The sequence below is a fragment of the Apodemus sylvaticus genome, chromosome 2 (assembly GCF_947179515.1).
Source record: "Apodemus sylvaticus chromosome 2, mApoSyl1.1, whole genome shotgun sequence".
In the NCBI taxonomy this organism is placed as follows: domain Eukaryota; kingdom Metazoa; phylum Chordata; class Mammalia; order Rodentia; family Muridae; genus Apodemus; species Apodemus sylvaticus.
Window position 1 is genome coordinate 96,502,477 of NC_067473.1, and position 11,658 is coordinate 96,514,134.

Here is an 11,658-nt window from a genome sequence, read left to right on the forward strand (position 1 = left end):
GAGCCTTTTGGTTACATCTGAGACCCACTCTCTGGGATAGAACTAGTTACTGTTATTACAAAGATAGTCAAGAGAAAATGCCTTAGGAAGTCATATGTCCTATGATGTAACACATAATTGATGTTTTCCTTAATAATCACACTGTCAAACTGGCTTCTACATAGCTATGATTATGTCAAATTGGCTTCAACATATCTATAGATTAGTGATGAGAAACCACAGACAAGGGGTGCTGGGCCAGAATGGGTTTTAACTCAGCTTAATCTTCATCATTGCTGGTTGCTGATATGACAGTTGTTTACCATTCTCCTGGGGAAGATACAGTACCATTGTTATTGCATCTGATGAGGTCCAAAATGCATAACTCTTGAGGTGTGCTTAATGCTGTCACGCTCAAGGCTCACAGCTGTAACCAATAATCTGGAGTTCTTTTGCATCTGTTTCACAAAGATGAGTAACATATTTAGCAGCTGGGCCACTCTAAGCAAGGACGTTTTTGTTGGGGTATAAATCACTGTGGGAGGATGATATGTACCTTGTAAGCAGTAATAAACTCCTAAGTCCTCAGGCTCTATTCTGCTGATCTTGAGTGTGAAATCTGTACCTGAACCACTGCCACTGAACCTGTCTGGGACCCCAGAAATTCGGTTCGAAACCTTGTAGATTAGAAGCTGTGGAGCCTGGCCTGGTTTCTCCAGGTACCAAGACAAATAGGTATCTCCATTACTATATACAAGGCTATGACTAGACGTGCAAGAGATAGAGGCTTGTTCACCAAAGCTGACAGGCAGGGAGAGTGGAGTTTGGGTCATCACAGCAGCACTTCTGGAAGCTGAAATAATGAAAGAAAAGTATAGTGTTATGAACAAATTTGTTAACATGCTGTTATTTCTTTCTCTTTTATTGATATTTAGTTCAACAGATATTTATCTTCCCAATATTTTATACATCATAATTTTATCTTAAGCAAAATAAGTGAATTGTAAGTCCTCGTGGCTTTTAAACATAATTTATATCTTCCCAATCTATCAGTTTCACAATTTGTTTTTATAACACATATTCTTTCACATCTGGAACCTCCTTCTCATAGTTCTCAACCACATAGGCCTTATCTTTGAGGATAAGACCTTTTTGTCTTCTCATATATGGGCAGAACACATGTGATTAGCAGTGCCACCCAAAGCTCAAATTCCCTACTCATTCTCCTTTCTTAATTCCTTCTGTCCTTACCAGGAATCCAGAACAACAGAAGCACCAAGAGATGAACTGGCAACTTCATTTTAAGGAGGCAGCCTGAGGAAACTGATCAGTTGCAAGATAACTACTGAGTTTTTATCTGAGGCAAGCAAGGGTGGACCTTCCCTAGGGAGCAATATGCAAAGATCCAAATAAGTGTTGCAGTATAAATAAAGGGAATAGTTACACAGGATTCTCATGACTGCAAAAACCAAATGAAATACCATGCCTATCTGGGGTGATGATAGGAAAAAAACTGTATTGTTTGATGGGAAAAATAAATGCCAAAACTGTCAATCTGACCAACACAAACACTTAGTAATTGTTCTATTACAGAAACATGAACAGCCAAAGGTAGGGTGAGGAAAAATGAAGTCTTTTCTATGTGACCATTTTCTAAGTATTGAATAACTATACTTTGAATCATCTGTCACCAATTTCATGGAAAATATGTGTTGTTTTCAGAATTATGAATATAGATATTAGGGGCTGCTATTGGTTTGTTTATTCTTTATGTGAGCACAAATATAAATATAAACACTATACAGATCTATATATTTTCCCTTTATTTATTTATTTATTTATTTATTTAATTTACATTCCAATGGCAGCCATGCTTCCAGAAGCCTACAAATATTTCCTCTCCCCATTCCCCCTGCTTCTTTGTCTCTGATAAGGAGAAGGACTCCTGGGTTCCAACCTACTCTGGCACATCAGTTACTATAGGACCCAGCATATTCTCTCCCACCGAGACTAGACAAGACAGCCCAGTTACAGGAATAGGATCCACAGACTGGCCACAAAGTCATAGAGAGCTCTTACTTCATTTCTTGAGGGACTTGCATGAAAACCAACCTGTGTATCTCCGTTGTCTCTCTCATCAATTTTTTCTTTCTTTCTTTCTTTCTTTCTTTCTTTCTTTCTTTCTTTCTTTCTTTCTTTCTTTCTTTCTTTCTTTCTTTCTTTCTGACAGTGTCAAAATACCTTTATTAAATACCCTTTATTGCATCAGTGGCCAGTTTCACCATGTGCCCTGGTGTAGACATTTTCTCCTGTCACCTATACTTCCTCCCTAGAGTCACTTCCTAAATTAACTTTGTCTGTGGTCCCATTCTGGGGAATTCTGATTAAGATAGCTTGCTGTAAAAGTGGTCTTGAGTTGTGTCAGTTGGATGATGTCTCTGAGTGTTATTTTCTAGACCAGTGATCCTCAACATTCCTAATGTTGTGACCCTTTAATAAAGTTCCTTATGCTGTGGTGATCCCCCCAAACATATAATGATTTTCATTGCTATTTTATAACTGTAATTTTGCTACTGTTATGATTGATACATAATAATTTTGTACATAGAAGTTTGCTAAAGAGGTCATGGCTGCCAGGTTGAGAAAAATTATTCTAGACTCTTCTTTTCAAGATCCCAATTTCCAATTTGAAGCACAGTTCTATAAAGAGACACTAGAAGATTTCCAAAAGCTTCAAACTGTGTTTCAATTTTGTCACAAGTTCCCTTTATCATTCAACAGACAAAAACCTCAGTTTATACTGAGGGGGATAACTGACTGGATATGTAGAGGCATCATGCATGTTGCTATGGAGTGGAAGCAGGGCAGAATATCCAGAAACCTAGAGGATTCACCAAAGTCATCCTTGATGCTTCCACGCATAGTCAAAATAGTCACAAGGCAAGAATCACCAAGATCTATGCATAAAAAGGCAACAAGTTTCCTATCCTTCAGGGATGAGATTCAACAAAAATGCAGCCTGGTTTAATCCATGTATTGGCAGGTATGAGGAAACCGATAGAGATGTTGGAGATGGAGGTGTAGATTTTGGGCATATTTTGGGGCATCTGTGTCCCACCAATATAGCTCATTACACTTGCAGCATGGTAGTTATCCACCTCTGTGAAGAAGCCAAATTTACTAGAAGTCGGGAGCACACCTGAGTGTTATGAAGTACGGGCTCTATTGGATATGTCTTGTAAGCCCTCTCTGTCACTCTCAGTGTCATTGCTGATGTCATCTGTTGTGATGGACAGATCACGCTATGAGAATCAGTACCATTTAAGCCAATAAAGCCCAGAAAGTGGTCCATATTTAAATAAAAGCATTTCTATGAAGCTGTGCTTGGTCAATGCTTCAAGAACCCTTTCTACAGTTGCCTTATGGAACAGTAATTCTATGGTGCATTCTAGAATTGTCTGTAGGAGTCCTGGCAAGATGAAGAGCTACTCATCTTCAATGGGATGAACTCCGTGCATCCTTTTCATGAGTTTCTCTGTGCATTTCCTTGGCTGTGTGTTACTCATTCTTCTAAAAAATCACTTGGAAGTGAAGTTCCTATATATAAGCCTCGACTTTAGGCTTGTGTCAAGGAATCTCTGTTCATAAAAAATAAAAAATAAAAAATAAAACAACTCTTATTTTCCTTGGTTCTTGATATTGTACTCTTTGTTTCTAATTTTTCAGTGTTAGCATTGAGTTTGATTATTTTGTGCTGTGTACTCTACTTGTTTTTGCTTCATTTTTGTCTAGATATGTCCAGCTGTACTGTTAAGTTGCCAGAATGAAATCTCTCTATGTTCTTTATGAAGGCACTCATGAATATTTCTCTTATCCCTGCTTTAATTGTGTCCAATATGTTTGTGCATGCTGTGCCACCATTTTCATTGAAGTAAAAAAAAATGTCATTCTTTCTTTATTCTACGTTAACCCAGAGATCATTGTGTAGAGTTGTTGAGTTTCCATGAGATTGTAGGCTTTCTATTTCTGTTGTTGAAGTCCAGCTTTATTTCATGGTGATCTGATAAGATAAAAGGGTTTATTTAAGTCTTCTCTCTGTTAAGGACTACTTTCTGACCAAGTGTATGGTCAACTTTGGAGACGTCCCATGTGATGCTGAGAAGATGGTATATTCATTTGGGTTTTGGTAAAGTTTTATGTAGATATATTTTAGGTCCATTTGATTCATAATACTTGCTGTTTTCAAACCTCTCTATTTATTTTCTGTTTGAATGAATTGTCCATTGATGAATGGGATGTTGAAGTCTCTCACCATTACCCAAGACATAATCCACATATTAAATGATGTCCAAAAAGAATGGAGGAGTGGCCCCTGGTTCTGGAAAGACTCAGTGCAAGAATATAGGGGAATTTCAGAACAGGGAAGCAGGAAGGGGTAGATGGAGGAACAGGGGGAGGGAAGAGGGATTATGGGACTTGTGGGGAGTGGGGACCCAGAAAAGGGGAAATCATTTGAAATGTTAATTAAAAATATATCAATAAAAAAAGAAAAAAAAGTCTGAAATTACACATGATTTAAGTTTTAATAATGTTTCTTTTACTAATAAGGGTGCCCTTGCATTTACAGCATAGATGTTTAGAGTTGAGATGTCATCTTGGTTGGTATTTTTTGATGAGTGTGAAAGTGTCCTTCCCCATCTCTCTGATTACTTTTGACTGAGAGTATATTTTATTAAATATTAGAATCGGTATTTCAGCTTGCTTCTAGGTTCCATTTATTTAGAAAATAATTTTCCAGCAAGTTACTCTAGGTAATGCCTATCTTTGTAGCTGAAATATACTTTTTTCTACGCAGCAAAGTTGTGGATCCTCTTTATGGACCCATTCTGTTAGCCTGTGTCTTTTTATTGGTGAATTGAGTCCATTGGTATTTTGAGATATTAATGATCAATCAATGTTAACTCTTCTTACTTTGATGGTGGTAGTTGTTGTATACATGTGTACGTGTTTTTAAGTTTTTGTTTCTATTATTTTGGATTTGCTGGTGTGAAATTACTCATTTCTTCTTTTTTTTTTTTGAATGTGTGTGTGTAGTTAACTCTCTATTAACTTCTCTGTATGGGTATTTTCTTTCTAGAATTGGAGTTTTCCTTCTAGTGTCCTCTGTAGGGCTGGGATAGTCTGAATAGGTGCTTTAAATTTGGTTTTGTCATGGAATATTTAGTTTTTTCCACTATGGTAATTGAATTTTTGCGTATAATAGTCTTGGCTGACACTGATAATTTATTTATTTATTTATTTATTTATTTATTTATTTATTTATTTATTTATTTATTTTGGGTCTGTAAGACCTCTATCCCAACCCTTCTGCATTTTAGAGTCTGTTGCAAAGTCAGGTATAATTCTGACAGGTCTGACTTTTTTTTCCCTTGTAGCTTTTAATATGCATTGCTTGTTCAGAATATTTAGTGTTCTGATTATTATGTTGCAGAAGGAGTTTTCTCGTCCAATCTATTTAATGTTCTGTAAGGTTCTTATATATTTGTAGGCATCACTTTTTTAACAAAAAGTTAAAGAAGTTTTCTTCTATCATTTTGTTGAAGATATTTTTTGATACCTGGAGCTGGAACTCATCAACACCTCTATACCTATTATTTTTTCAGCTCGATCCTTTCATAGTATCCCACATTTCATGAATGTTTTTGTTAGAAACCTTTTAGATTTAACATTTTCTATGATCAATGTATTTCTATTATATTTTCTATGTCTGTGATTCTGTCTTCTTTCTCTTATATTCTGTAAATGATGCTTGAATCTGTAGTTCCTGTTGTCTTTACTAGTTTTTCTGTCTTGATAATTGCCTGAGTTTGTGTTTTCTTTATTGGTTCTCTTTCAATGTTCAGGTTCTGAATAGTTTTATTCCATTCCTTCACACATTTGGTTGTATTTTCCTTTATTTCTTTATGGTTATTCATTTCCTCTTTAAAGTCTTCTACTTCTTTAATTGTATTTCCTGCATTTCTTTAAGGAATTTATTTGTTTTTCTTTAATGGCCTCTATTATCTTCATAAGAGTATATTTAAGGTCATTTTCTGGAGCTTCATAGGTGCTAGGATATTTTGGGCTTGCTGAAGTAGGACATCTCTGTTCCAGTAGTCCCATTTTGCTCTGGCTTCTGTTGATTGTGTTCTTAAACTGGCCTTTAGCCATTTCCTTGTTACTTGTGTTGGCCAGTCTTGTAGTCTGATGGCAGCAGGTCTCTGGGGCTACAGACAGCTGCAGGGGGCCACTGGGACTGCAGGTAGAGCTTGTTAGATCCAGTGGTAGCAGTCCCACAGGGCTACAGGGAGATCTGTGCCTAGAGAATGGAGTTTAGAAGGGACAGGGAAAAACTTACCCTCACTGCTGCTCAGTTTGCCTAGTTGGGCTACAGTCAAGCAGAGATTTGGGGTGAGCATCTCTTCTGGTGATTACTTGTGGTTGCTGATGCCTGGGATTGAAGTTAGAGGTGTAGACCAGGAGAATGAGCTAAGAGGGAACAAGGCACAATTTCTAGTTACTGGGATTGCCATGGAACCCACTGGGGAAGGAATTATGCTGTTGGAATCTAACCTGATTTTCCTGAGTAGCAGCTGTCTTACAGGGATGCAGGGAGAGGTGTGGCACATGGAGTGATGCCAAAGTCCAGCCTAGGCTCAAAGAAGGCATCCTGAGGAAGTGGTATAGGAGAACTGCAGAAGAAATGGCCCAAAGTCAATGGTGGGTTATACGCTGATAGCTTCTAGACAGCTCTGTAGTTTGCTTAAGATAGCTCTTAGCTTTAGACATCTATCTGCTCAAGACAGCTCTCTGCTTAAGATACCTCACACTCCTTCCTTGAGATAGCATTTTGACTTTTTTCTGCATTATCCAACCAAAGTCAGAAAATCTGCTTAAAAGCAAAATCAAAAACAAAAAAAACTTAAAGAACTCTTTTAGCTCTCCAAGCAGCTCTCTCTGTGTAGAGAAAGTCCCAGTCTTTTATTTAAATATCATATCAGCCATTTATACCATGTTCCCATTTGATTAACCCATGAGTAAACAATTTATGCAAAAAGAAATAGTCCACATGGGCTAAATTAATTCCTAATTGAAAAGAAGCTGCCATTTAGTTTGGCTTTTGTTAAATTGTGATGTAGTTGTATGTATATAAACAAGGAACTAAAGTTCTTTCCTTGTGAGAAATGGAAGACAAACTGAGCTTGTTTGAACAGCACTTTTGGAACCTGCATTAAGAGGTGCATGAAATCGCTGACTTTCATTATTTACATTTCAAATGATTACCTCTTTCCTGGTTCCTCCCTCTCCAAAAGTCCAATTAGCCCTCTTTTCTTTCCCTATTCCCCAATCAATCCCTACCAACTTCCCTCTCCTGGTAATCCCCTACACTGCTACATAGTGCCTTTCCAGGACCAGGGTCCTCTCCTTCCTTCTTCTTGGGCATCACTTGATATGTGAATTATGCCTTGGGTATTCTGAGCTTCCAGTCTAATATCCACTTATCAGTGAGTGCAATATCATGTATGTTCTTTTTTGATTGGGTTACATCACTTAGGATAATATCTTCCAGTCCCTCCCTTTGCCTGGCTGTTGCCAGGTAACCCAGCTTATTATAAATGAAGGCTTCATGGCCTTCCTCACTCTCTATCCTTCCACTCCCTCATCTCTTTCTCATCTCTCCCCATCTCTCTTCTTTCTCCCTCTTTCACGTGGTCATGGCCATCCCTCACCTCTCTATCTTCTCTTGTTCTCGTTTTTTCTCTTTCTCCTTTTTCTCCCTCTACTCTTTTAATAATAAAGCATGAAAACCATGAACTGTCTCTGTTTTTAAACTTGACACATAAAAGCAAGCCTCAGTATTTTCAGCTACCAGGGCAAGGATCCAAGTCACCTTGCAGCAGATTAGCCACAACAGACACCTGGGGCTTTATAAAAGGCTCCACCCACCAGGCAATGCCCTCCCCCTCTAGCCAGGCAGTCTTGTCCCCTAGGTTAAGCCAGCACTTCCTGCCCTGTGGGCCTTTGGGCAGTCCTGCCTGTTTCCCTATTCCCTAGGGCTTTGCCTGCCACAGTCCTCTCATATGCTGCAGCATCTTCCTTTTACTTTTACCCACATTTGTTCTTTCAGACAGAAATAATTATGGGACAGAGTTTTGATTAATTTTGTAGTCTAGTCCTTTTCAACCTGCTAAGGTATCCATTTCATGACTGTAATAAGTATTTCCATCCTCTAGGGTTTTTTTATTGCATACTTTCTTTATGTACATTTCAAATTTTATCCCCTTTCCTGCCCTGCTCAGGAGACCCCAATCCCATAACATCTCTCCCTGATTCATATAACTCTTGAATGGAAATCCTGGTTTTCAGTTCTCATTTCCACTAGCCTGTGTATATTTATGTATATGTTTATTGGTATGGACACGTATTAAGTACAGAACTTCTGTTGTAGTGTGATACCTTGAACTTGATTCCACTATCAATTGTTGTTTTGAGTTTTACACACACACACACACACACACACACACACACACACACACATATACATACATACATATATGAGATCCATTTTGAGATAATTTTCTTTTCTTTTAAAAAAAGATTTTATTTAATATTTTCTTTACACTACAGATTTTATCCACTTCCTGGTCCACCCTCGAACTGTTCTATGTTCCACACATGTTTCTTCCTTCCCCATATGTCTCCAAGAGAATGTCACCTCAACCCAGCCCCCCTCACCCTACCTGAACTCCCCACTCTCTGGGGTTTCAAGTCTCTTGAGGGCTAGCTGCATCTGCTCTAACTGAGTCCAGACCCAGCAGTCCTCTGCTGTATATGTAATGGGAGGCTCATATGAGCTAGCATTTGCTGCCTGGTTAGTGTCTCAGTATCTCAGAGATCTCATGGATCCAGTTTAGTTGAGACTGCTGGTCTTCCTATATGGACTAGCTCCTCTGCTTCTTCCAGCTTTTCCCTAATTCATCCACAGGGATCAACAGTTTCTGTACACTGGATGGGTATGAATATCTGCATCTCACTCTTTCACCTGCTTGTTGGGTCTTTCAGAGGGCAGTCATGATCGGCCCCATTTTGTCTTCAGCCTCAGTAATAGTGTCAGGCATTAGGGCCTCCCCATAAGCTAAAACCCACTTTGGGCCTATAACTGTACCTCCTTTTCCTCGGGCTTTTCATCATTTTTGTCCCTGGAGTTCTTTCAGTTAGGAACAATTCTGGGTCAGAGATTTTGGCTGTGGAGTGGCAACAGCATCCCTCATTTGATGCCCTTTCTGTTTACTGGAGGTGGGCTCTACAAGTTCCCTTTATCCACTGTAGGGCATTTCTTCTAAAGTACCTCCCTTTGGGTCCTAAGAGTCTCTCACCTCCTAGGACTCAGGTACATTCTGGAGATTGCTTCTACCTCCTACATCCTGAGGTTGACTGTTTACATTGAGTCCATTTTCATAATGATAGTAAGATCCATTTTTTTTTTGCTCATTGTTTGGATATCCATCCAGTTTTTACAGTATCATTTGTAGAATAGTATACATATTCTCTGTAAAATTTTGACAACTTTTTAAAAGGGCATGTAGCTGTAGCTTCATAAGTTCATGTCTGTGTTTTTAATTAAATTCCCTTAATCTAAATGCATTTTCTGATAATCTTAGCTTGGTCTGTTACTATAGATCTGTATTTCAATACAAAATCAGATGTGGTGGTACTTTAGGCATTGTTCATTTTGCTCAGGACTGTGTTTGGTGTTTGATAACTTTTATACTCCTAAATAACTTATAATACCTTTTTATTTTTATTTTTGTAAAGAATGATATTGGAATTTTGGAAACAGTTAATTTGATCAATAGATTGATCTTGGTAGTCTACTCATTTTCTTTTTTTAAATTATTTATTTATTTTTTTACACTCCAGATTTTATTGCACACCCAAATCCACCCACAAACTGTTCCATATCCCATACATCCTCCTCACACTCATGTCTACACAAGGTTGTCCCTACCCTCCAGAAACCCATCCCATCTGACCTCTATACTCTTTCTGGGCCCTCCAGTCTCTTGACTGGAGGAAAGGAGAACAAAATAATCATAGGATCAAATACAGAGACAATGTGTACATCAGAGAGTAAAAGAAAATTCTTTTTTTAATGATTTATTTATTTTATGTGTGTAAGTACAAAATCACTGTCTTCAGACACACCAGAAGAGTGTATTGGATCCCATTTTAGATGGTTTTGAGCCACTATGTGGTTCTTGGAATTGAACTCAGGATCTTTGGAAGCTCAATTAGTGCTCTCAACTGCTGAGCCATCTCTCCAGCCCCTTTTAAGTTCTAAAATACAAAACTAATTATTTTAAAATTTTCTTACAGAGTTCATGGTGATTTGAGTGAATATACCCTCCATAAATTCAGATATTTGAAGACTTAATGCTGAATTGATTTCACTATTTAGGGAGGCTTAAATGTATGCCCATGCTGGATGACTTATGCCCTTTGGGCTGGGCTTATTTCCAGTTTATGCTCTCATTTTCCTGTTACTGCCACCATGACTTTGCTACATTGTCATGGATTCTAACCATCTATAAACATAAGCACCTATTAATTATTTTTTAACTTGTCTTGGTAACAGTGTTTTATCTTAGTTATAGAAATTTAACATATATAAGTTTTTCACTATTTGGCTATGTATCATTGATAGGTAAATGCTGCCTTAGAGGAAAACAATAGTACATTCTCTCCTACTAGTATACTCCCCTGTGACCACTTATCTCTTCATTTCAGTTAATGCCTGTTGTGCACTCTAATTTCCTGAAATTAACCCCGCACCTTTTACTATCTGTAGGGGCTTCCATTCTGATACATGATTATCAACTACTACATCTCAGGTGTTTTGGGTACAGTTATCTCTGTATTGAAGGAATCTAATAGGAAGCATAAGTATATTTATGCTATTGATATTAAGTATGTTTAAGCAGCAAAGAAATTTCTTGTATATTCTTTTTCAAATCTTAGAGAAAATCTTGGAGCTTGAATAAATCTAATGAACCCTCTCAGGAAACAGAGACACACAAACAAGCAAGCTCAGGGAAGTCTCATAATTTGGCTTCTCGAGGGGTTTTTATTATGACTTATATCACTGTGGGAGGGTGCTCAGAAAACTGTAGACAGTAATACACTGCAGCATCTTCAGACTCCATGCTTTTGATTGTGAGAAAAAAATCCTTCCCAGACCCACTGCCACTGAACTTTTCTGGAACCCCAGGTAGCAAAATGGATGCAAAATGAATCAACATCCTAGGAGCCTTCCCTGGCTTCTGTTGAACCCAAGCAAAATACTTTTTAATATCCTTACTGGCCCTGCAGTTGATGACAATTTGGTCTCCTAGAGATGGAGAGAGAAATGATGGGGACTGGGTCATCTGGATGTCACATGATATTCCTGAGAACATGAAAATATAAGAAATTATTATATTGTGGTTTACAGGAAAAGCATACAAAACCCAGAAACACTGACAATGGCAATTAAAATAAATTCCCAATGCTGTCCTTTCTTACCTGTGATCCAGAGTGCCAGTAGCCCCAAGAGCTGAGCAGGAATTGTCATAGCCATGATTTGTCCTGATTGCAACTGAC

At 38.0% G+C, this 11,658-nt stretch overlaps 1 gene segment (V, D, J or C); it reads right to left on the bottom strand.

The window, feature by feature from the left end:
• Positions 1-11,153: 11,153 nt before the first annotated feature.
• LOC127678737 (immunoglobulin kappa variable 1-9-like) lies at positions 11,154-11,658 on the bottom strand. The segment is given in 2 exon segments: positions 11,154-11,464; positions 11,581-11,658. Coding segments are annotated over 2 exon segments (366 nt in total).